Here is a 27096-nt window from a genome sequence, read left to right as displayed (position 1 = left end):
TTTCAAGAGCAAACTGGTTCAAATAGCTCGAGATCCATTTGTATTTGAATATATTTGCGTAAGTGGAAACTTTTAGAATTACGTAGGCGTACAGGAATACCTCGTATCTGCTTATGCCTGATGTAGGCAAAGAAAAAGGATAAAAAGAAATCTTAAAAAAGTTACTTATTTTAATAATATAATTCCCAAAATTTTAGGTTCTGTTTTATTGTTGATCAATTTCTTACACTATTAAACACAAGTAAAGTGGAATAAGGATCAGAGTCACCTTTTTTATTACAAAGTTCCGTCTTTGGCTACCCTAGTATGTTTTTATTTTGTTGAATATTACACATTTTTGTAAAAGACCTCACTTTTTTACTAACCCAAACATTAAAAATTTTCACAACACGACAGAAACAAAACAAAATCTAGGCTTACCTTGCTTATGGGAATTAAGAAGTTAAGCTTATATGAGAGAATTATCCTCGTGAGAAGAGCAATAAAACAAACAAAGGCTGCGTTTTCAAAGTCAGTGATTTGCACTTCACAAGGTCTGAATTCAACTCTCCAGCCAACATCTGTATCTGGAAGAGGTAGCTTCAGCCTCACAGTTTGCCAGTTAGTTGACTGGATGTTCTGAAAATTTTTTTTAATAAAAATGAAATTAATCATAAAAGCAATCAAAGCATTAAAAACCACAGCTTCACCTCTGCCATCCTTCTCAGCATCGAAGCACAACAAACAAATGGGTTTGGAGGGAAAAGACCAACTGAGCACTGCCTTGACGGAATATATCTCTTCTTCATTCAGATCATCTTTGGTTTAATTCTTGAGGTATTTTTTTTTATGTCAAATAATGTAGGAATAGCATACGAGTTTCTCGAGGTTAGATAGATTGTCTCTATCTTTAATTTATTCTGAAAAAATCCATTTTGTAATAGTTGAATAACGCTACCTTTTTGTTAACTTGGGAAGCTGCTGTGTTGCTGTGCAACATGAATGCTCTTTTCCCATCACGGCTTTGGTTTCTAATAAACTGAAAAACGCTGATTTATGTGAATAAGCCTTCAGAAAAGGCTCCTCAGATCAAATAAGGGCCCAGGAGTGGTTTCCGATCTCTCACAAGTAGACCTTTTTTAGCTTTTAAAATTAAATGACAAACTAGACTCCTTATATTGATTAAATAAAAAAAAACAATTTTTTTTAACTGAACATAAGGAGCGACATTAAAATTTAAAACGAAAAGAAATTACTTCGTATATGAAAGGGTCTGCTCCCTTCTCAACGCCCCCCTCTTTGCGCTAAAGTTTGACACTTTCTCTCAACTCTGCCTTTTAAAACAGTAAAAAACTTTAGCGTAAAGAGCGGGGCGTTGAGGAGGGAGCAGCCCCTTTAATATACGAAGTAATTTCTGTTTGTTTTAATTTTTAATGTCGCTCTTTACTTTCAGTTAAAAAAACTTGTATTTTTTATTTAATTTCTGAACGTTTTTGAAATTTTGCATGTTTCGATTTTGGCTCTCCGCAGATGAATATTTAAAACGAAATTTGTATATTTATTTTTTTGGCTAAATGGCTTTCTCATAGTTTTGATCGAATGATTTTGAGAAATAAAGGAGCGGGGGAGGAAGCCTAGTTGTCCCCTCAATTTTTTGGTTACTTAAAAAGGCAACTAGAACTTTTTATTTTTTACGAACGTTTTTATTAGTAAAAGATATACGTAACTTACAAATTAGCTTACGCAACGAACTTCTGTATTTACATGTTTTTATTACGTATATGAGGGGGTTTACCCCCTCGTCAGTACCTCGTTTTTTACACTAAAACTTAAATTTTGTCCCAATTCCTTAAGAATGACCGCTGAATCACAAAGGCAGTAGAATAAATAATTAAAATTACTAAAAATACTTTAACGTAAAGCGCGAGGTATTAGGAGGAGGTGAACCCCTCATATGTGTAATAATTTTTGCCCGTTTTAAGTTTTAGTGCTTCTCCTTACTTTCATTTGGAAAAACTTCTTCATATTTATTTTTTCATTGTTTTTTTAAATAATGCTGGAAAATCCTGCGCTCCCTTGATGGAAATTTTCTTCCCCCATGCAAAATTCCTCCATGAAAAAGTTCCCCCAACACATCTTCCTCTTCTTAACAACTCCCCCCAACCAAAAAAAATCCCCCTGAAAACGTCTGTACACTTCCCAAAAACCAAAACTATATAAGCACTGGTCAAAGTTTGTAACTTGTAGCCCCTCCCACGGAGACTGTGGGGGAGTACGTCGTCCCCAAAGACATAGTTATAAAGTTTTTAGACTATGTTGAATAAAAAGGCTATCTCAGAATTTTAATCCGGTGACTTTGGGAAAACAATTGGCATGGGAGGGGGCCAAGGTGCCCTCCAGTTTTTTCGGTCAGTTAAAAAGGTCACTAGAACTTTTAATTTCTGTTAGAATGAGCCCTCTTGCAACATTCTAGGACCACTGGGTCGATACGACCACCCCGGGGAAAAAAACTAACAAAAAACAAACAAACACGCATCCGTGAAATTCGAATTTTTTGTCGCAAAAAGTTCGAAAACCCACATTTTTGTAGATAGGAGCTCGAAACTTATGAATGGGATGTTGTGGTTTTTGTTAAGATTCTATGACGTTTAGGGGGTGTTTTCTCCTATTTTCTAAAATAAGGCAAATTTTATCAGGCTCGAAACTTTTGATGGGTACGATTAAACTTGATGAAACTTATATATTTAAAATCAGTATCAAAATGCAATTCTTTTGATGTAGTTATTGGTATCAAAATTGCGTTTTTGAGAGTTTTGGTTACTATTGAGCAAGGTCGCTCCTTACTACAGTTCGTTACCACGAACTGTTTGAAAGTATGGAGTATAAGTCGGTAATATTCAGTTTGCTTATAACTTCGTAAGACAGCAATTTAATATCCAGTTGGCATAAACTTATCCTATTAGTGCATTTTCAGAAAAGTGACCATAATATTTGAAATTGCACAAAATAAGGAATCATAATTTGGGAAAAGTCATAATTCTCAAGGGCCTAAGCGCAAAGCCAGTGTAGTAAGCCCGTTACTACACTGTACAAGACAATGACGCAACTTCTTGTTAAATGCTGCATTTAAAATTTGTCTCTTTATTTAAATTTGTTGTTTAAAATATTTTTCTTATGAGCGTAAGCTAAACCGTTTAAGTTTAATATCTCTGCAATTCTGGAGGGGATGGATCAGACTTGGTTAACACATTTAGAGTTGTCAAAAGTGTTAGAAATTTACATTAAATCATAGAAAATGTTGTATGACCATGTCGTTTCAACTAATAACACATCTTTTAAAAGAGTTGTGGTTGGAAAAACTTTATTCGGAAGGAACCATATGTAATCATAATATTTATGGTCTTAGAATGGTATATTTTATTTAGTACCTCCTAAAAGAGTAATATGAATTTTTTTTCCTTGTTCATCGCGAAGTAACTGTTGGTTTTTGTCGTGTGATAGATCAATGGAATTTACTTTTTATGGTACCAATCAATACCCAGATAAACAACTCCTGTTAACTGAGTTTATCTCCCATTTGTTCATTTCAAAGCTAGTTTATATATTGCTATCAGAAATATTGTTGTTATTTTTCTAATGTGAAAGGTCTACGGGGCTGTAACATCTATCGCTTCGTTGCTCAGAATAAAAAACTAAGGCACTCCTTAGCATGTAGAAACATCTTAGTCAGTTCACGGATTAGAAATTAGTTTATTGATGCAACAGAAAATATGGATTTTAGTCCATGTAAAATCCCCAGTGCCTTGAAATATTAACTGTGGGGCTGGTCCATTTCGATATTGAGCATATAAATTAGTAAAGATGGCATCCAGTGTTTTTTTTTGTCTAGTGTATATACCTTATCTTCATGGGTTTAGCTAGGGACCTGTCCTAGGGAGGGGCAGCCGACTAGCTAGGCACTGGGGGATAAATTTAAATTCTTATCAAAATTAGTTTGATCCTCAATTTTAGGCTTTTTTGTGATGAGAGCAATAATTCTTCGAGCAGGCACTGTTTTTTATAACTAAACATAAGCCTGAGTCATCTGCTTGTACCTTAGCTAAAATTTTGGATATCTAACTACAAATGATATCGTGACTTTCCTTACATCAAAATGGTCTATTTCCTTTTCATCTTCCTGGTCAACCTTTTCGCTGAACAAGACGAGAGGATCTCTTACAAATAAATGGGCTATATGTCGTGCAATAGGCTCTTCTACGCCTGCTTCTAGTAGTTCTAACAAGTAATGGTCATTTAAAACAACAGGGACATCATTATACCTAAAATCATGTCGAAGGAAAATATTGCGGAGCTAGACTTCATAGTACTCACAAATATTATTCAACAATTACCCTATTAGAAATAAAGTTATCCAGCACCTAGAAACCTAGCATTGAAAAATGGCTAATTCTAGAATTTTGATCAGGTAGCTAAGTGTTTCAAAATCGGTAATATTTTTAATTATTAGCTGCAGATTCAAATGTACAGCCTTTAAATTTGTTTCCAAGTACTTTTAAACATAGTAAGTTTTTTTTAAATACGTTGGGTATAAAAAGAAGAAGAAATAACAAAATCTGTGTCTGTCTTTGATTTTTGAAAGTGTCTAACACCTTCCTGAATGAAGATTTTGAATTTAAAAAAGCTGAAATTTTTCTAACGGACTTCTAATTTTGCTTCATTTAGGAAGGATATTATTATACATAGCATAGATCCAAATTTAAAATAAAGAGCTTTTTTAATGCTTCTCATTAAGGATAGGAGCACCAGAAAAAATCATGGAAAAAGAAGGTAATTAGTAACCACTTTTATTTTGTGTTTTTAGTTTTACATTTTATGCGCCTAGACTAGCTTTATTTGCTTACGCAACTGGTATATATCATCCAGTATTGTCGACGCTTTGAAAAAAACGGTACCATTTTCCGGCTAAAATTGTACAACAAGAGATTAAGGAGGCTCGATACCAAAAATGTCATTTTCCGAGTCTCAGCGGCAGCAGAAAGTCTCAAAGACAAAGGACCCAATTAGCAAATTTTCTCACCGCCACAGGGAGCTTCCGAAGCAATGTTGGTATAAATTGAAAGGGGATCTTAGATGTGTCCACAGTTCAAAAAGCTAACTAGAGGCGGGTTTACAACAAAGAAACCTATAATCTCGTACTAATTGTTGAGTAAAACGCTATCTAATCAATGTATGTACAGAATAAATAATATACATCTTGTATCCGCAAATATTTCAATCAAGGCAGTTAGCACAACAGGGAACTTCCAAAAATGTCAAACTATTCAATGAGACTTCTTTTGAGCTGGTTTTTAATGTTATTCAACGAGATATACTAGAATAATTTTAGGGACTGCCCTTTCGTGAATTTTGAAAAGAAAATTCTGCTACGTTCAATCAAAATTACAAAATTTACGCTTTGTAATAAGTTTCATTAAATCTAAATATCCAAATCTCTGACACGAAAATGGAGAATTTGAATGGTTTTCTAAGATTTCCGGGAAAGTAGTCGATAGCTTTTAGTTTGTTGCCGTTTATGCGGATCTCTTATCAAAGCTATGCAAGTTAAGGCAAGACCGCCCAATCAATTCTGCATAGTTTGGCCAAACAAAATAAAAAAGGTTATAATGGACGAGATAGTTTGATTCTTTAAGAGCGACCTTAGTCTGTACCATCTGAACAGCACGTTGAAAATTTGCTATAGCAAGAAAAAAAATTTCGTCAAACTTAAACACTAACAGATATCCGAGTCACAAAGAAGCAAGCGAAATCAAAATGTACCGACAATTTTGTATTCTACCGAAAAATTTCTAGATGTACAGCATTGTAAAAAAAAACCTCTAAATTGTACGAAAAATGTTACAATTGTACCACGTTACCAACGCTGATACTAGCATTCATTCGCTTTCCGCATGTTCTTTTTATTTTACTTTTTTGGAACGTCGTTCCGAAAACTGACAAAAAGGGCATCTGGGCCATGTAATTCGGATATAAAAAATGTACTTTTGGAGCTGCCTAATAACAAAGCAAGAAACAGGTAGCCAATCAACACTGGACTTACCAACATGGTACCAACTGTACCATTTTTGGTACAATTCAAAGGTCCTGGTACAATGCAGGACATTTGGAAATTTGTTGGTACATTACAAGTTTTAGAGTACAATGTGGTTTACTTGCTCATTGACGCCAAAGTTGGATTTAAATACTGAGGAGAGATAAGGAGCGAATCGTGGGGAGGGGCAAAGAAGTGACTTTTTAAATTAGACAACCTTTGAGAATTGGGTATAGCACACTAAAGTTATTTTTCACTAGACTGATTTATACTTTTGGATCACTTCCCTTAAATCTCAAGATTTTTTTAATTGCCCCCATAATCAAACAGTTTGTGGTAATGAACTGTAGTAAGGAGCGACCCGTCTCGATAGTAACCAAAAGTCTAAGAAATGAAATTTTGATACCAATATTTACATCACAAGAATCGTATTTTAATGCTAATTTTAAATATATAAAATTCATCAAGATTAGTCTTACCCATCACAAGCTACGAGCCTGAGAAAATTTGCCTCATTTTAGAAAATAGCGGGAAACACACCCTAAAAGTCATACAATCTTAACGAAAATCTGATTCACAACATCAGCTTCAGTGTATCAGAGAACCCTATTGTAGAAGTTCCTATCTACAAAAATGTGGAATTTCGTATTTTTTGCCAGAAGACAGATCACGGATGCGTGTTTATTTGTTTTTTCGTTTTTTCCCCAGGGGTGATCGTATCGACTCAGTGGTCCTAGAATGTCGCGAGAGGGCTCATTCTAATTAAAATTACAAGTTCTAGTGCCCTTTTTAGGTGGCTAAAAAATTGGAGGGCATCTAGGCCCCCTCTAATATGCTTCTCATTGACAAAAAAACGTATTTTTTCTTTATGCTTCTCATTGACAAAAAAACGTATTTTTTCTCCAGAACCAAAGGTATGAAAAGTTCTATTTTTCCTATTCAAAACTTGTTTTAATACAATACTACCAGACAAAAAATGACTTACATCAAAATTAACAACTTTACATACCGAGAGCCTTCGTTAGATATATAAGCACTGATTGAGTCGTAACGAGACTTTGGTATTATGAAACGATCACGGCTTAGTGGTTCAAGTCCTCTTTCTTCCTTAGTCCGGCAATCAACACATTGAGAGATGATATTCCATCTACAATCAGTGCCTGTGAGGAAGCCTCTATGTACTGGAGAAGCCGCGGTTAGTGCTAGCTGAAAAAAAAACTCGTATGATTCATGCCACTTTCTATACCCATAAAATTGGTAGGTGTCTGTCTCTCCCAGCCAGTCAGTGATCTTCAGTGTTGAAAACAATCGCCTGTTTTACAAAAGGTATCTGAAGCAAGTTTTTTTTCATTGAACAGACGCAATCCGTGGATATCTAACGATTAAAATAGCACTCACAAAGGTTTCGCATATCCCTCGAATGACAGCGGAAAAACAGTGGATTTGTGTGCCTGATCTGCACCTCGGCCCAGCTTCTGAAGGCATAATAATGTCTCGGCAACTCTAAAAATTTAATTGGTTTTACCAAGATAAATGATTGGGAAAGAAAGAGGTGCCTTCAACATATTCCCCCGTTTTCGACCTCTCCCCCCTCTACCAGACCATTGTGGCTAGAAACCATAAGTCTTTTTCTATTTACCTCAAACTCCTCCCTCCTGTAAAAATAATCTCCTGATAGGATGAAGAGCTTTGATAAGATTTTTCGCAGGCTGAGGAGCGATTAAGTTGTTTTGCTAAGTAAAATCTAGAAATACAAAGCTTATCAGCACATTCCAATTCTCGTGATGAAGGAACTTAACGAGGTAGTGGCATGCTCGTTCCCAGGGAATCGATCCCTTGGTGAGGGGATGTTAAATTACAAATAAAATGTCAGTTTAGCCACTAATTAGACGAGAGTTAGTATATTTGTTGCAATATCTATGCCTGGAAAGGGATTGGCATCAAGAAGAAGTTGGGCCAAGAAGAAGTTGGAACCTTGGCCAAGAAGAAGTTGGAACCTTTCCTGTTTTGCACATGTCACTTCCGGAAATCCTTGCTTCGACGAAAAATGGCAATCTTTTGGATTTCATACCTTACTTAATAGGTCTTCTTATTTTCATTTCATGAGATTATAGAGATCATAATAAGATCTCAGAAAAAAATAATATCTGTAATGTTTTTAGCATTTTCAGCAGTCTTTTTCAGCTGTTGTAATTCATTATTATTTTTTATATACTTCTATGAAAGAACAATATCGCCTCTAGTGTTCGGTTTGCGGCTTAGAATCGGCAACGATTAATAAAATACAACGAGTTTATATGCTGAGAAAAAAAGAAATTACATTATAAAAAGGAAATTGGGTTGACCAAAAGAAAACTGATGGTTTGTATTGGCTATGAACGAACTAGAATACCATATATAAACATTTACAAGGTAAAGCAAAACTTACGAGAATTGGACATATTGGTGCCAGCTGATCATACAATGTTCTTGCTTCGTCCATATTAAAAGCCTGCAAAAATGAGTGAACTGTGTAGTTAATTTTCAACAGCGTCTCTTGTTACTGCGCAAAAGGTCTTAAAACTCTCCTTCTTATGAGTTTTAGAAAAAAGGAAAATATATCACTTAAGAAGTTATTTCATATTTTGCGGATTGTGAGAAAAGAAATGTAGATATGTCAGAAATGTGGCAAAAAATATGTCAGAATCTAAAGAGTTAAACAGAGTCACAAAGATTGCTGTCTAAATGAGATTACCCCCAAGAGAGAATAACTGTAAATGAATATATTTGCCACAGCACACCTAGGTCGGGCCGTATCCCTAGAGGGTTTTTTTTTCTACAGAGGCCATCTGAAGATTTCGTCCACTGATGGCGACATAGGTACAAGAAATGTCATGATTATGCCGAGGAAAGAAATAGCGGTAAATCAGTGCCCAGAATATGCTTGGGGCTATGTAAGCAATGCAATAAAATGTGAATGAGAAAGAGGATAGGACACATAATTATATATAAAAATGAAATACCAAGAGTATACTAGAATGAACGTCCTAAAAGACTGGATAGAAATAAAGATTAGTGTCTGAAATCCCATACCGATCATACGAGAAAGGAATGATATAATAAGTTACAAAACTAATTGCATAACAAGCTTAAAATAGAGGAATCAAGAATGAAGGGGAGAATATAAGAACGGTAAAAATTTTGCATCTTTAAAGTCTAAGCTTTGCATTCAAACCCTGGGACTAATGAATTTCAGCATCTAATATCAAGAATATCAGCCCCAATGGTTCTTGAATTAGAAATTTTCAACGTGCAATTTATTTTTCTAAGGCAACGCTTATGTAAACTGATTAAAAAAAGAAAAAAAAACAAGGATGATAAAAAAATTATGAAAAAAAGTGGGAAGAGAATAGATAATGGGTAATCTGAAATTAGAGTTTACAAAATATTCAAAACGATTTGTGACTGGAGAATTCCAGTCGAAGCGTTTTTGGAAACATAAACAAGTTTGTGCTAAAATACAAATTTGGAGCTTATGACTATCTTTCGTGGTGTCGTACATCAGTATTTGCTCACCTGAAATGTAACCTGTAGGCAACAGTAACCCATGCCATCAACTGAATCGTAACATACAAAATTAGGAATGCTCTCAGTTAATGTCTCCTCTACTTCTTCTTCCTCAAATTCAAACACCTCTGTTATGGAGTTCCGAGTAAGCTGATCCTTCATTACTGAAAATCATTGTCACATTAATAGAATAGAGGAATTATTTGTATCAGTATAAAAGTGAAAAAAAGAGGAAGAAATATGATATTTATGTACAGACAAGCAATTTTGCCCAATACAAATTTAAACACACAATATTTGTTTTTATATTTTCTTTTAGCAAAACTGATAAAAAAAAAGAATCATAAAAAGTTGCAAAGGGTCCCCAAAAAATCGCAAAATTTTCGTTTACTAGCTATTTAATGTATGTTAGTAAATTTACTAAGTGGAGTGGAACCTAAAAGGGTTATGAAATAAAAATTTTGGGAAAGGGGCTCCCCAAAAGTCAGGATAGACACACAACCTTTTAAAATTGGGATTGTTATAACCTTTTCTTTTAATTAACTCCTACATCCACAGTTTTATAAGTTGTGTAAATTTTCGAGAAAAATGGTTAAGTAAAAATTAAAAATTTTTACTATTAAATTGCTTGAAGCTTTAACACCACCTATCTTTTTCAACTTTTGTCCAGTCACTTTGGCTATTTTATCCCAATAGTGTGTGGTTAGATAAGCGAGAACCAGGGACAGGGAAACAGACCTGTAGCTTCAATGACCGTGGTGTGTGGCACATGCAGTCTATGAGTGCAAAGAAGTCATCATCAGTGATTTGCGGCCATAGTAAGCTCTATCACTGCGTAGAATCATTCAAATTGGTGCCTACAGTCAATTCCTAACAGAAAAAAGATTGATATTTGCTTTTGTTCAATAAAACCTTAACTTTTCAATTAAAAAGATGAAATATTTTTTTTACGGTCAAGCTAAAATTAATTCTTTGGCACCGGGCTAGTACTCTAAGATTTGAAATGGTAAAAGCAACTTAATAATTCTAGTACCAAAGAAGTTTCCTTATTTATTTAAAATTCTCAGGCTGCTAATCTTTGACTGTTAGAATCCCAGATTGTTAATTTCACGCCCTTGGCAGGAACAATCAATTAATGTAATGGCACGGAAGTATTTTTATGCATGTGAGGTACCACTGGCATCTACACTTGCTAAAATCGATGCGTTATTAAGCTTGGAGTCACAATATTTATCCAAATAGCTAAATTTAACTTATTAGATGTCCACTATCAATCCCCTCTCCCCAGAAAACAAGAATCAAAAATAGATATTCGTCAGTTTTCTTTTTTGTTTTTGCTGAAAAGTATCCAAAGTTGATCTAAACCAAGATTAAATCAGAGACAAAGATCCCCCCTCTTTTGAACAAATTTAATTACTTGTTGAAACTCCAAGAATATTTAAGTGGTAAAAATTGCTAGGCTGTTCAATCCTACAGAAGATTCAGAGACAAATATCCTTTCAGAAGCTTTCCTAACTCTCTAGGAACCCAAATTTTCTTAGATATGCGAATTACGAAGTGTATAAAGATGACCTAGCCCAAGAAAGGTTTCCTGGTAGGAGCCCTGTCCCTAAAATAAGAAAGAAAATCAAAGACTTTGGAATTAAATTATAGTTGGGTCTTAAGGTGTCCAGAGCTATTCCATGTTACAGAGATTTTTAGAAACCCCTGCCCCCTCAAATTTCTAATAACTTTATTTCCCAATAGCTTTAATATTTTTGTGTTGCATTAAAAAAGTTTCCTTTTGTATTTGATAACACCAGAAAAAGTGAAAGACCCACTCCAGAAGCTACCATAATCACCTGGTATTCTAATATGGTAGTCGTCACCTCTTCTTTCTCTCGTGTTAAAGGTTATAGCTCGATACCTTGGATACATGTGGTTGATTGCCATGTCAGGAAAGAAAGTTGACTTACTACTCGAAGATTCTTGTGGTAAAGGTGGCTCCGAGAAGAAGGGGCATGCCAGCCTAAAATATAGGAACAACAAATACTTCATTTCATCTATACCAAAACCCATAAGCACTTCAAACAGCAAAAATCAGTTTTAGAGATCTCAACTACATAAGGAGTTTATGCACCAAATTTTCCGTAAGTAACTGAAATACGTGTAGCAGTGCCTATGACTATACTACTTACTTCCCAATAACCAATGCTATATGTAAACAATGGGTAAAGTTCATAACTTGCAGCCCATTCCTCGGGGACTGAGGGGGTTAAGTCACCGTCAAAGAAATAGATTCTTAGTTTATTCTAAGAATCAAACATTATATTCTTTGACTATGCTGAGTAAAATGGCTATCTCAAAATTTTGATCGAGTCACTTTGGGGAAAAATGAGTGTGGGAGGGGAGCTAGCTGCCCTCCAATATTTTGATCACTTTAAAGGAGAGCAAAACTTTTGGTTTCCGACCAAATTAGCCCTCTCCCGATCTCATACGATCACTGGCTCGATATGATAACCCCTGGGAAAAAAAACAACAAACAAACACACATCTGTGATCTTTCTTCTGGCAAAAAATAAAAAATTCCACATTTTTGTACATAGGAGATTAAAACTTCTACAGTAGGGTTCTCTGGTATGCTGAATCTGATGGAGTAATTCTTAGTAATATCAATTGATGTGTTTCCCCCCTTTTTCAAAATTGGGCAAATTTTCTCAGACTCGTAACTTTTGATGGGATTAAATTTGATAAATTTTACATATTAGGAATAAGCATCACCTTTTGATGTATCTATTGTTGTCAAAGCTCTGTTTCTTAGAGTTTCGGTCACTATTGAGCCGTATCGCTCCTTACTTACAGTTTGTTACCACGGACTGTTTGATAAACTTAAACAGAAAATTAATACTTTCCAATACCAATAATTCTAAAAGTACAAAATATTAACAAATAGATATTAACAAGTATTTGTTTGAATTATAAAAAAAAAAATCCAAAATAATTCCCTACGGCTTTTGGACAGTAAAAGAAAGAAATTTGATGAGAGAAGATGGTAACTTAGATGGCAAAACATTTCGAAGTATTTCTTTGGCATACCTACTAATATGTCTTTTTCTGAAACGAGAAAATAAGCATATGAAAGCTTCACAAGAGAGCGAAAGAAACCTACTTAAATACAAACAACAAAAGGTAAAACAATTGGGAATTAATCTAAGACAGAGAAATTTTCAACCTTAAATGAATATTTCGGCTCTATATCCGAGGGATCAGCAAAGCACACATTCAAATAAAATAAACTTACAATAAAATGTGATCATTAAAACTAAGACAAAAATTAAAAAGTTGAACGGTCCCAAAATATTACTTCAAGGACCCAGGAATGAAGAAAAAACAACACAAAACGAGGCAATTTCATTCAGGTAAATATAAAAGGGCAAGTTTTAATTTGATGTTCAATTTGGCTTGATTTACATTTTACTAAATGAATTGTCTTGTTTTGTATTGTTTTCTCTTCATTCCTGGTTCCTTGAAGTAATGATTCTAGGACCGTTTTAATTTTCAATTTTAGTTTTAATGATGCATTTTATTGTAAGTCTAATTTTATTTTTACATGTGTTTTAGTGAGAACGGCACTTGAATATAGAGCCTAAATATTCCCCATTGTTGTATTGTAATATCTATCTTTTGTTGTTTGTTTGATGGAAAGGCAATGTGCTCTTGGTAGTTACTTGCTGATATGACATGCTTCATAATGGTCATATTGTAACTCCTTAGCATAAGCAACTTAACGTAAGAATGCGAAGCGTCTATGCTTTGTCAGCTAAAAATAATCCACCAATCAGAAACAAGTTTATAGGCTTACAGATCCCAAGCAGACTAGAATAATAGACAGACTTAGCCAATGGGAGAGCACTGCAATACTCGACATGTTTGCCTACCTTGGATAACTTGTAAGTGTCACAGCTATTTCATTGGACTTGAGATATTTCTGTATTTCCTTTCTTCTTTGAATCATGCAAGGTTCAACCGTAAGAAGATCTTTCAGTACTCCACTGTAAGGTTTTCCTGGAGTTCCTTCTACCATGTAAGCCCCATACTCAGGACGCCATAAGAATCGAGCTGTCCTAAAAAATAGATTTGTATAAATCATTGAAGAATTTTAGGACATAAATATGGGATCCAAAGCCGTACACTTCTACGGGGTACCACCTTGACACCTATGATGTTTTGAATTATAGCCAAAGAATACATAAAGTAGGACCAAAGAGAAAAAAGAGAAAATGCTATCTTATACTTCTGTATTTAAAAGGATGTTGCAATTCCTTTGGTTTCCATTGACTGTAAGTTTGATACATTATATGGAGTACTTAAAGCTCGTCTTTAGCATCAAAATCGATGTTTACTCTCCGTGGAAAGACTGCCATTTATCAAGTTGATCAAGAGTTCGTTATGACGAACTGAAAGTAAGGAACGACCTGGACTAATAATAACCAAAACTCTAGAAAAAAGGGACTTCAATAACAATTAGTTTATCAAGTAATATGCGTTTTATGCTGATTGTAAGTATGTTAAATTTATCAAGTTCTAAGTTACTCATCAAAAACCACACACCTTAGAAAATTTACCTAATTTGTGAAAAAAAGGGAAAAACCCCACAAAGTAAGTGTTCTTGAGAAAAATCACAACATGAAATTCGTCATACTAGAGAACCCTCATTTAGAGTTGTGTAGCTCTTACATGCAAAAATGTTGGATTTTGGATTTCTTTATTCAGAAGAACGATCTTGGATGCGTGTTTATTTGTTGTTATTTTTTTTCATAGGTGATTGTATCGAAACAATAGACCTAGAAGGTTGGGGGAGCTCTCCTTTGAACGAAAATCAAAAGTTGAAAGAACCAAGTGGCTATCGATTGGAAATTCCAAAACAGCCAAACGATTTAAAACTATATACTGAGCTTCCCAGTTTCAGAGGAAGCAGGGCCGCACAGGGGCATTCGTCCCTGATAAGTCATGCAGTCCATATAAAATAAATGGTTAATATAGATAGTTGTTTTATTGCTTAGTTTAACTAAGCGTATTTGCTAAATTTTTGACAAAATTATGTTCTGTGATGTAGAATGGCGCATCAGCTATTATAAAGGAGGGATTGTAGGTCATTGCTTAGCGAAGGGGGTGTCAGATGCCCTTAATCTTGGAGTATTGGTCTATGCAAATAAGTGTATTCAATATCCAAATAGGGGAAAACCTTTATGAACCTTCAGATAAGAATAGCAACAGGTTTTTGAGTGCGTGAGTGTTTGGGGGGAGAGACGGGGGGTAAAAATTAATTTTTATCTTCCCTAATTTAGATTAAATCTTGATAAGGGTTTATTCAGGCTTCTTATAGCAGAAAATATTTCTGGCATTTATTCCAAAGAAAGTTTCTTTTAACCGAATTGATTTGCTTGATGTTTCCTAAAATCATAGACAATGATGTATGAGTGTGCATGAAGGAGAGGGGTGGTCTGTCGTCTTGTGCGTGGGGGCGGGGGCCATATGCCGCAAACAGAACAATGCCAAATTTTTTTATGTATAATCGAACCTATAGAGAAATGTGATTGAGTTTTAGGGTAGAGGAAGGGGGAATAAAATTTATATTTAATTCCTCCTAATTTCCATTAATATCTTTGGTATAAATCATCAGTATGGGTGCTGAGAATGCTAGCACTCCTTTTATTGTGATAATCTGTTTCTATGTAGAACCAAATATTATATCTACATGTGTGCTGGCACAGAGGCAGAAAATTTGGAGCGGGATATCATGAGCTTACAAGGAAAGTTTATTTGGAAGGAAGGGGTGGTAAGTGCTACTAGGATATTTGTTTCGAGTGAGTGTAAATGACAATATTTCTCATTTGTTATTTATATACGATGTTTAATGTTTTCTTGTTTCCCGGGGGTATCACCCCTACTGAAGTCCATGAAGAGCATCCCTATAACACAGGATTGTTCGGAGAAATCGCCTTTAAAACCATGAAAATTATGATTCTATGAACAATTTTGATATTCCCACCCCCACACTCCAAATAAAAATGTGAGGGGCACATTTTTCGTGGGATGAATGATATTCTCCGAGTATTGTTTAACAAATCAAGTTGTTTAACATTTGGGAGTACATGGGGTCAAACAACTAGTAGTAACGCGCTATAAGTAAGGAGCAGCTGTAACGAGAATTGTTGATAGAACGTACTCTGGGTTTTCTATTTCTTCTCGTTGGAGACTTTCCAATATTTCGTTGCTCCGTAGAGAAACATGAGCAGTTTTCGCCGACTGGTCCAATGCTATTATCATGTATTCTATCTAGAATGAAAAGTGAAATATTTCTTATACAAGTTAATATAACCAGACACTGCACAAGATAACTTACAAATGGTACAGTAGTGAAGTTTTAGGGACCGTTAATTATTGTAAACAGGTAGTATCTAAATAAAGCTAAATCAAGTAGGTTTAAGTTTAGGGATTATCAAACTTCATAAGAAAGACGATGACTTAAAGAAGCATTAAGGGCTTCCTATGATCTGAAAAAAATGAAGATTTGCGAATCAAATTTAAATAGAGTACCTTTTTTTAGGGCCATTCCACGTAAGGTTTCAACTAAGTATTCAGAGCTTGACCCCTTCTTCCCTCAAGCTTACTCCAATAATCGCACTTATGCTGTTTAGGTCACTTGCGGAATGGCCCTCTCTAAGGCCAAAAAGGCACGCTATTAAACAGTTGGTGGTAACGAACAGTAAGTAAGGAGCAACATGGCTCAATAGTGGTCAAAACTCTAAAAATCGGAACTTTGATACCAGTAGACATATACAAAAAAATTGTATTTGTATGCTGATTTCAAATATTTAAGCTTTCGATAAGTTTAGTCTTACCAATTAAATGTTACAAGCCTGAGAAAATGAGCCTTATCTTTGAAAAAGTGGGACCCATAGAATCTTAGTGAAGCCCATAGAATCTTAATGAAAATCGCAACATCAAATTCAGCGTATCAGAGAACTTTACTGTAGAGGTTTCAAGCTCCTATTTGCAAATTAAATAAAAAAAAAATAATTTTTTTAGCTGAAAGTAAGGAGCGATATTAAAACTTAAAACGAACAGATATTACTCCGTATATAAAATGGGTTGTCCCCTCCGCAATCCCTCGCTCTTTACGCTAAAGTTTGACTCTTTGCCACAATTATACTTTTTAAAACAATTAAAAGCTTTAGCGTAAAGAGCGAGGGATTGCGAAGGGGACAACCCATTTTATATACTGAGTAATTTCTGTTCGTTTTAAGTTTTAATGTCGCTCCTTACTTTCAGCTAAAAAAATTAGTTTTTTTTAATTTAATTATTGCAATAAAGCCACTTCCTTATTGATTTAATGCAGCATGTAATCAAGCACAGGTAAACAGTAAATCTCCGGGTGAGCCAAAACCGGTTAGTTATTTCACTTTGCAATGCGACCTAGATTGAAAAAACTTAAAACGAACAGAAATTACTCCGTATATGAAATGGGTTGTCCCCTCCGCAGTCCCTCGCTCTTTACGCTAAAGTTTGACTCTTTGCCACAATTCTACTTTTTAAAACAATTAAAAACTTTAGCGTAAAGAGCGTGGGACTGCGGAGGGGACAACCCATTTCATATACGGAGTAATTTCTGTTCGTTTTAAGTTTTAATGTCGCTCCTTACTTTCAGTTACAAAAAACTAGTTTTTTTTATTTAATTTCTGAACGTTTTGAATTAATGCATGTTTGATTTTGGCTCTCCGCACATAAATTATTGAAATGAAATTAGTATATTAATTTTTTTTGGCTAAATGGCTTTCTCTTAGTTTTGATCAGACGATTTTGAGAAATAAGGGGTGGGGAAGGAGGCCTAGCTGCCCTCCAATTTTTCGGTTACTTTAAAAGGCTACTAGAACTTTTAATATTCAACGAACGTTTTTATTAGTAAAAAATATACGTAACTTAAGAATTAACTTACGTAACAAACTTTTATATTCTTATATTTTTATTATGTGTACGAGGGGGTTTGTACCCTCGTTAATACCTCGCTCTTTACACTAAATCGTAAGTTTTGTCCCAATTCTTTAAGAATGACCCCTGAATCAAAAAGGCCGTAGAATAAATAGTTGAAATCACTAAAAATATTTTAGCATAAAGAGCGAGGTATTTATCTCCTCCTAAATACCTCGCTCTTTATGCTAAAGTATTTTTAGAACCCCTCATATGCGTAATAATCTCTGTTCGTTTTAAATTTCAATGCTATTCCTTACTTTCATTTGAAAAAACGTTTTCATGTTTATTTTTTCATTGTTTTTTTTTTATAGTAATGCTAGAAAATCCTGCGCCCTTTTCATTGAATTTTTCTTCCCCCGTGACATATTCCTCAAAGGAAAGATCCTCCCACAAAGCCCTCTCCCATCAACCCCACCCCCAAACCAAAAAATCCCCATGAAAACGTCTGTACACTTCCCAATAACCATTACTATATGTAAACACTGGTCAAAGTTTGTAACTTGCAGCCCCTCCCTCAGGGATTGTGGGGGAGTAAGTCATTCCCAAAGACATGGTTATTATGGTTTTCGACTATGTTGAACAAAATGGCTATCTTAAAATTTTAATCTGTTGACTTTTGGAAAAAAATGAGCATGGGAGGGGGCCTATTTGCCCTCCAATTTTTTGGTCACTTAAAAAGGGCACTAGAACTTCTCATTTCCGTTAGAATGAGCCCTCTCGCGACATCCTAGGACCACTTGGTCGATAAGATGACCCCTGGGAAAAAAACAAAAAAAAAACAAACAAATAAATAAACACGCACCCGTGATTTGTCTTCTGGCAAAAAATACAAAATTCCACATTTTTTAGATAGGAGCTTGAAATTTTTGCTATAGAGTTCTCTGATATACCGAATGCGATAGTGTGATTTTCGTTAAGATTCTGTGACTTTTAATGGATGTTTCCCCCTTTTTTCCAAAATAGGGCAAATTTTCTCAGGCTCGTAACTTTTAATGACAAAGACTAAATTAATTGAAACTTAATATTTAGAATCAGCGTAAAAATTTGAATCTTTTGATGTATCTTTTAGCATCAAAATTCCATTTTTTAGAGTTTCGTTTACTATTGAGCCGGGTCGCCCCTTACTACAGTTCCTTACCACGAAGTGTTTGAAAAGAAAATAATTCGGTATTTCGGGGCTTCTGACATTATTACTCCTTTGCGGAAGTTAGGCTCAAAATTGAAAAAGGATTATATTTTTTCTCTGGGCCCCTTCCACCTCTTAGTTCGTTTATTTTCCCGTTAGTTTTCACCTGTTTTCGCTTTATAGTTGTGTTATCTCTTAGCAGTTCTTTCGTTAGTTGAGTTATGGTTGTGGTATACATGTTTTATCGCTCGTATAGTTGTGTTATTTTCAAATTATACTCCATAATAGAGAGGCTCCGAACACCCAGCATTGTATATTAAGCTCTTAATTTGACATTTTTTTCTAACGTGACCAGATTCGTCCTGCGCCCTTTTCATTGAATTTTTTTCCCCCATGGCATATTTCTCCAAGGAAAGATCCTCCCACATAGCCCCCTCCCTCAACCCTACCCCCAAAACCAAAAAAATCCCCCTGAAAACGTCTGTACACTTTCCAATAACCATTATTATATGTAAACACTGGTTGAAGCTTGTAACTTGCAACCCCTCCCCCAGGGGCTGTGGGGGAGCAAGTCATCCCCAAAAATCATAGTTATTATGATTTTCGACTATGCTAAACAAAATGGCTATCTCAAAATTTTGATCCGTTGACTTTGGGAAAAAAATGAGCGTGGGAGGGGGCCTAGATGCCCTCCAATTTTTTTGGTCACTTAAAAAGGGCACTAGAACTTTTCATTTCCGTTAGAATGAGCCCTCTTGCGACATTCTAGGACCACTTGGTCGATACGATGACCCCTGGGAAAAAAAAAAAAAAAAAAAACAAAAACAAACAAATAAACACGCACCCGTGATTTGTCTTCGGGCAAAAAATGCAAAATTCCACATTTTTGTAGATAGGAGCTTGAAACTTCTATAGTAGGGTTCTCTGATACGCTGAATCTGATGGTGTCATTTTCGTTAAGATCCTACGACTTTTAGGGGGTGTTCCCCCCTATTTTCCTAAATAAGGCAAATTTTCTCAGGCTCGTAACTTTTGATGGCTAAGACTAAACTTGATGAAACTTATATATTTAAAATCAGCATTAAAATGCGATTCTTTTGATGTAGCTATTGATATCAAAATTCAATTTTTTAGAGTTTTGGTTACTATTGAGCCGGATCGCTCCTTATTACAGTTCGTTACCACGAACTGTTTGAAATTGGGAAATTTGTTTGTTTTTTTTGCCAGAAGGAAGATCACGGATGCGCGTTTATTTAATTTAATTTTTCCTCGGGTGATCGTATCGAGACAGTAGTCCTAGAATGACGGGACGAAGTTCATTAGGATGGAAATTGAAAGCCGTAGTGCCCTTTTCAACTGAACGAAAAATTGGAGGGCAACTAGACTCCCGCCCACGCCCCTTTTTTTCAAAATTGTCCGAACGAAATTTTGAGATAACCATTTGTTCAGCATAGTTGACAGGCCAAATAACTATGTTTTTCGAGACATCTTGACCCCCCCCCCATAGCCCCTGGGGAAAGGTCTTAAGTTACAAAATTCACCCATTGTTTACATATAGAATTTGTTATTGGGAAGTATGCATATATTTTTCGGGTGGGGGAGGGGGACGAATTTTCTACTGGTGGGATTTCCATGAGGATAATTTTCCATGGAGAGGGAAGCTCCTAGAGAGTGAGTTTTTCAGGGGAAATTATACATTGGGGTAGTTTGCCAGAATTCCTATACGAAATTCGTCTTATGTCTTATTTTCTCTTTTCCGACTCAATTTTACGCGTGGACATGTTAAGGGTAATTGACCGGGGTAAATTTTCACGAGGATTGAATCATCTAGAGGATAGATCCATGGAGGGGAGGGATTTTTCTGTGGAGGTGCAGCCAGATGTCCCGGCATTATTTAGAAAACGATCAGAAATTAAATAAAAAATATGTTTTTTTTTCAACTGAAAGTAAGGAGCAACATTAGAACTTAAAACGAACAAAAACTGTTGCACATATGAGGGGGGTTGCTCTATCTCAACACCTCACTCTTTACATTAGAGTTTGAATGCTGTCACAATTCTTTAGAATGGTTCCTGAAACACTATGATCGTTTAATTAGAACAATAAGAAGCTTTTCTTAAAAGTACTAAAAAACTTTAGCGTAAAGAGTGAAGTGTTGAGGAGGAGAAACCCCCTCATATTCGTAATAGTTTATGTTCGTTTTAAGTTTTGATGTTGCTTTTTACTTTCAGTTGAAGAAACTAGCTTTTCTTATTTAATAGTTGTTAAAAAATGAATACTCTTTAAAATTAGCTTTTCGTTAGCCTCGACTTTTTCGAATAAATTCGACATCCAACTTCTGTAAAGTACTTCACTAATTTATGTGTTAGGTTGGGTAAAACGGACACCGTTTTAGTCATAATTTTTCATGGAAAAGTGGAGGTTCTATGTGGGCATCTTTTGTCCTATGTGTGGAGGTTTAAATGAAAGTGTATGTCACTTGACCTGTGAATGTGAGGAGCTGAGTGATTGGAGGTTTGAAGTGTTTGATAGAGGGAATTTTAATTTTGAGGGGTTGGTGAGAGCGTGCGGATGAGGGTTTTATGGGTGTTACAGATATGGGTTTTATGGGTTTTATGGGTATTAGAACATTAGCACTCAAAACGAACAAAAACTGTTGCACATATGAGGGGGGTTGCTCTATCTCAACACCTCACTCTTTACATTAGAGTTTGAATGCTGTCACAATTCTTTAGAATGGTTCCTGAAACACTATGATCGTTTAATTAGAACAATAAGAAGCTTTTCTTAAAAGTACTAAAAAACTTTAGCGTAAAGAGTGAAGTGTTGAGGAGGAGAAACCCCCTCATATACGTAATAGTTTATGTTCGTTTTAAGTTTTGATGTTGCTTTTTACTTTCAGTTGAAGAAACTAGCTTTTCTTGTTTAATAGTTGTTAAAAAATGAATACTCTTTAAAATTAGCTTTTCGTTAGCCTCGACTTGAATAAATTCGACATCCAACTTCTGTAAAGTACTTCACTAATTTATGTGTTAGCTTGGGTAAAACAGACACCGTTTTAGTCATAATTTTTCATCGAGAAGTGGAGGTTCTATGTGGGCATCTTTTGTCCTATGTGTGGAGGTTTAAATGAAAGTGTATGTCACTTGACCTGTGAATGTGAGGAGCTGAGTGATTGGAGGTTTGAAGTGTTTGATAGAGGGGATTTTAATTTTGAGGGGTTGGTGAGAGCGTGCGGATGAGGGTTTAATGGGTGTCAGAAGTTTGGCACAATTCCTTCGTCTCGCGATCAATCATAGAGCTAAGTTTCTGTAGGATTATGTTAAGATTTGTGTAATTTTTGTGTAATTGTTCTTTGTTTTATATGGCCAATATGCTTTTAGCACAAACAAACAAATTCTATTCTATAATCTTTTGCGTTTCAGGGGGAGGGATAGAATGCCTTAAACTTACACACAAACTGCATCTGTACTATAAAAAATAAAACTCTTTTTCAAGTGCGATTCTACTCTTACCTCGTCTCCCCATTTTAAAGCAGGACTTCGTGTGTCTTTCGTCTTATTGTAAATGTTGATAAACTGTTTAAGGCCATGTTTACGTACATGAGACGCTTTTTGTTTGGTTTCTTGCCATGACAGCGGACTTCCTTTGGCTAACTCCTGAAATTAATTTTCTGTCAATCAATCGTTAATTCAGCACAAAAAAAAAGTTACAAATAACCAATAGATAGCTAGGCATTCAACAGAGAGCTTTCAAGCATGAAACAACGCCTCTGACCATATTCACACCCACTGGGTATGGAAAACTTATGCTTGCCAAAAATGTGGCCACTCGAAGGAATGTGTGGGAAGTAAATTAGCCTTTATTCTTTAAGTGAATTTTGTGTTTTCAGTAAAGTGCTAGGTTCCCATGATTCATCATATATATGGAAGTATCACAAATCAGTTTATTTACCTGTTTTTATGGAAATTAAATAAAATCCAAGTTTTTTTGCGGAAAATAAGGAGCAACATTAAAACTAAAAACAAGCAGAAATTATTCCGTATACAAAAGGGGCTGTCCCCTCCTCTGCACCTCACTCTTTACGCTAAAGTTTGACTCCTAGTTACCGCTACTCTTTAAAAACTATAAACAATAGACACTTCAGCGTAAAGAGCGAGGCGTTGAGAAGGAGACAGCCAAAATTTGCAAAACAAAATTCGTATGTTAATTTTGGCAGATTTATTCCGCATGTGAAGGGTTGCCCTCTCCTCAATACCTTGCTCTTTACTCTAAAGCTATTAGTACTTCTAATAAACTTCATATCCTAATTAAACAGCCCCCTGTTTCAGCAGACACTCTTAAAAAGTAAGGACAAGCAGTCAAACTTTAGCGTAAAGAGCAAGGTATTGAGGAGGGGACAACCTTACATATATGGAATAATTTCTGTTCGTTTTTCAAATAATGCTAGTAAATCATGGTCACCCTCTATTAAATATACCCCTCCCCCACACGGAAAACTCCTCCGTAAAAAATTTCAACCAACATAAAGTGCATCGCACCCCCTCCCCAGTCAAATTCCCTCCAGACAGTTCTATCCTCACTGAGAATTCCCCCTCCCTGTAAAATTGCGGACGATTGAGCCTGTAAAATACAGCTTAGCATTCTTTCATATGAAAAAGATTGTAATCTCCAATCAGTTTCTCCACCATTCCTGAAATGCTTCCTGACGTGGAAATTACGTGGAAAAAAGCCCCTGGACAATTCTCCCGGAACATCTCCACATGAAAAAATTGGAAAAGAGAATCTAAGACAATTAAAAAGAAATCTGTGTAATAATTATGTCAAATCCCCAGTGTAACGTTTTCCCTGGAATATTCACCTTCGCCACAGAACTTTCCCTTCCCAGGGAAGGTTCTTCCTATAGAAATACATCCCAAGCAAAACCAACCCCCACCCCCTCCAATAAAGATATCTGTATACTTCCCAATAACAAGTTCTGTGCGTGAACTATGGGCGAATTTTCCTATCTTACAGGCTTCTCCGCACGGACTGTTGGGGTCATTTTACACCTAAAGACATAGTTGTTTGATCTTTAAAATATACCGAACAAAATTGCTATCTCAGAACTTTAGTCAGATAATTTTGGGGAAAGAATGGGCGTAGGAGGGTGCTCAGTTGCCTTCGAATTTTTTCGGTCATTAAAAGAGGCTCTAGAACTTTTAATTTCCTTCAGAATGCACCCTCTCCCGATCTTCTAGGACCCTTATTTCGATACAATCACTCCTGTAAAAAAAAATGAATAATCACGCATCCATGATCTGTCTTCTGGCAAAAATAAAAAAATTCTACATTTTCGCAGATGGGAGCTTGAAACTTCTACAGAAGAATTCTCTGGTACGCTGAATTTGATGGTGTGATTTCCATTAAGATTTCTTTAATTTTATGTGGTTTTTCTCCCCTATTTTAAAAAGCAAGCACATTTTATCAGGCTCCCAACTTTTGATGGGTAACACTAAACTTGATGAATCTTATATATTTGGAATAAGATAATAAGTTGATTCTTTTGATGTTTTTGTACATATTAAAATTCCGTTTTTTAGAGTTTCGGTTACTATTGAGCTTAGTCGCTCCTTACTTATGGTTCGTTACCACGGACTGTTTGATATTTGTTGCTTAGACTGCGAAGAAATATTTTTGAGCCCCCTGAGTCCTGCAAAGAAAGCTTTGTTTTGTTTTAAATTTGCTCATAAAAAAAAAACACGAAAAACTTGCTAATTCATTTTTTTATCTATTTCAGGCAACGATACGAAAAAGATCAATGTTACTTTTTGCTAAAACGTAGTATTGCACATAAGATTTACCTCTGGTCTTATTTACACTCGGAGGAATATACACCTCAGAGATTTTCAAATAGCACATATCAACAACTTAGTACTGGGTTCCACCAGGGGAGCCTCAGTGGTAATATGTGATGTAGTAAAACAGATTCAAAGAATAGAGAGAATTTCCATGCACGGTACTAAAGTTATTTCAAACAGTTCGTGGTAATGAACTGTAGTAAGGAGCGACCCGGCTCAATAGTAACCAAAACTCTAAAAAATGGAATTTTGATATTGATAGCTACATCAAAAGAATCGCATTTTAATGCTGATTTTAAATATATAAGTTTCATCAAGTTTAGTCTAACCCATCAAAAGTTACGAGCCTGAGAAAATTTACCTTATTTTGGAAAATAGGGGAAAACACCCCCTAAAAGTCGTAGGATCTTAACGAAAATGACACCATCAGATTCAGCGTATCAGAGAACCTTACTGTAGAAGTTTCAAGCTCCTATCTACAAAAATGTGGAATTTTGTATTTTTTGCCAGAAGACAAATCACGGATGCGTGTTTATTTGTTTGTTTTTTTTTGTTTTTTTTCCAGGGGTCATCGTATCGACCAAGTGGTCCTAGAATGTCGCAAGAGGGCTCATTCTAACGGAAATGAAAAGTTCTAGTGCCCTTTTTAAGTGACCAAAAAAATTGGAGGGCATCTAGGCCCCCTCTCACGCTCATTTTTTTCCGAAAGTCAACGGATCAAAATTCTGAGATAGCCATTTTGTTCAGCATAGTCAAAAGCCATAATAACTATGTCTTTGGGAATGCCATACTCCCCCACAATCCCTGGGGGAGGGGCTGCAAGTTACAAACTTTGACCAGTGTTTACATATAATAATGGTTATTGGGAAGTATAAAGACGTTTTCAGGGGGATTTTATTTTGTTTGGGGGTGGGGCTGAGGAGAGGGGGCTATGTTGGAGGATCTTCCCTTGGAGGAATCTGTCATGGGGGAAGAAAAATTCAATGAAAAGGGCGCAGGATTTTCTAACATTACTATAAGAAAACAATAAAAAATAAACATGAAAACGTTTTTTCAAATGAAAGGAAGAAGTAGCATTGAAACTTAAAATGAACAGAGTTTATTACGCATATGAGGGGTTCTAAAAATACTTTAGCATAAAGAGCGAGGTATTTAGGAGGAGATAAATACCTTGCTCTTTATGCAAAAGTATTTTTAGTAATTTCAACTATTTATTCTACGGCCTTTTTGATTCAGGGGTCATTCTTAAAGAATTGGGACAAAACTTACGATTTAGTGTAAAGAGCGAGGTATTAACGAGGGTACAAACCCCCTCGTATACATAATAAAAACATAAGGTTATGAAAATTTGTTACGTTAGTTAATTCTTAAGTTACGAATATTTTTTACTAATAAAAACGTTCGTTAAAAATTAAAAGTTCTAGTTGCCTTTTTAAGTAACCGAAAAATTGGAGGGCAACTAGGCATCCTTCTCCACGCCTTATTTCTCAAAATCGTCTGATCAAAACTAAGAGAAAGCCATTTAGCCAAAAAAAGAATTAATATACAAATTTCATTTTAATAATTTATGTGCGGAGAGCCAAAACCAAACATGCATTAATTCAAAAACGTTCAGAAATTAAATAAAAAAAACTAATTTTTTTAGCTGAAAGTAAGGAGCGACATTAAAAGTTAAAACGAACAAAAATTACTCCGTATATGAAATGGGTTGTCCCCTCCGCATTCTCTCGCTCTTTACGCTAAAGTTTGACTCTTTGCCACAATTCTACTTTTTTTAAAAATTAAAAGCTTTAGCGTAAAGAGCGAGGGATTGCGGAGGGGACAACCCATTTCATATACTGAGTAATTTCTGTTCGTTTTAAGTTTTAATGTCGCTCCTTACTTTCAGCTAAAAAAATTAGTTTTTTTTATTTAATTTCGGTAAGGGAAGATAAGTGCAAGGAACAGGATAGAAGGCCATGAACCTCAAAGGATTAAGGCACACTTTTGGAATATGCAAGCAAAGGTGACACTAAAGTAAATGACCTGATGAAAGTGGGATATATTAAGGTTGTTTGTGTGTTTGAGTAGATAACTATAAATGTTTTTGTGTATATAGAAAACCCTCTATAAATGGAATAGTATATGAAGGAGTACACTTAGTAGATAGGGGAAAAGTTTTTTCCAGCTATATGCCTTAAGAGCATATCAGAAATCATGATATGGCAGAAGCTGGGGCTGAGTCTAGCTCACAAGTGAGAGAGGATGCATTGAGTGTGATTATGATAGAAAAAAGGTTACCCTGAGAAGTTTAGTGATTTTAATATTTTTTTTTTCATAGGCGGCGTAATAGCGCTGCCTAAGTGAAGAGCAAAGTGGGCACAATGTACTATTTTTATTGTTTTACTAACCAACGCATTTCGTATAGAAGGAGTTTTTTGTAAAAGCTTCGAAAGGTAAATTTTAGTACCTTTTTAAGAGTCAAAAATGACCGTAGGGCAATCAGGCCCCCCCTGCCCATCATT

At 35.4% G+C, this 27096-nt stretch overlaps 1 protein-coding gene across 2 annotated transcripts in view; it reads right to left on the bottom strand.

Moving 5' to 3' along the window:
* LOC136031101 (glutamate--cysteine ligase catalytic subunit-like) overlaps positions 1-27096 on the bottom strand; it is a 44676-nt gene that overhangs the window by 11033 nt on the left and 6547 nt on the right. For both annotated transcript variants that reach the window (XM_065710402.1, XM_065710403.1), the window contains exons 2-10: positions 22268-22411; positions 15822-15931; positions 13531-13716; positions 11455-11621; positions 9623-9777; positions 8496-8558; positions 7077-7273; positions 4127-4298; positions 421-618 (exon numbers count right to left, since the gene is read on the bottom strand). In XM_065710402.1, coding sequence (XP_065566474.1) covers positions 421-618; positions 4127-4298; positions 7077-7273; positions 8496-8558; positions 9623-9777; positions 11455-11621; positions 13531-13716; positions 15822-15931; positions 22268-22411 — 1392 coding nt within the window. The remainder of the gene's footprint in view (positions 1-420; positions 619-4126; positions 4299-7076; positions 7274-8495; positions 8559-9622; positions 9778-11454; positions 11622-13530; positions 13717-15821; positions 15932-22267; positions 22412-27096) is intronic.

The sequence above is a fragment of the Artemia franciscana genome, chromosome 9, assembly GCF_032884065.1.
Source record: "Artemia franciscana chromosome 9, ASM3288406v1, whole genome shotgun sequence".
Lineage (NCBI taxonomy): Eukaryota > Metazoa > Arthropoda > Branchiopoda > Anostraca > Artemiidae > Artemia > Artemia franciscana.
Note: the sequence above shows the minus strand (reverse complement) of the source record. Positions and strands in the feature narration are given on the sequence as shown.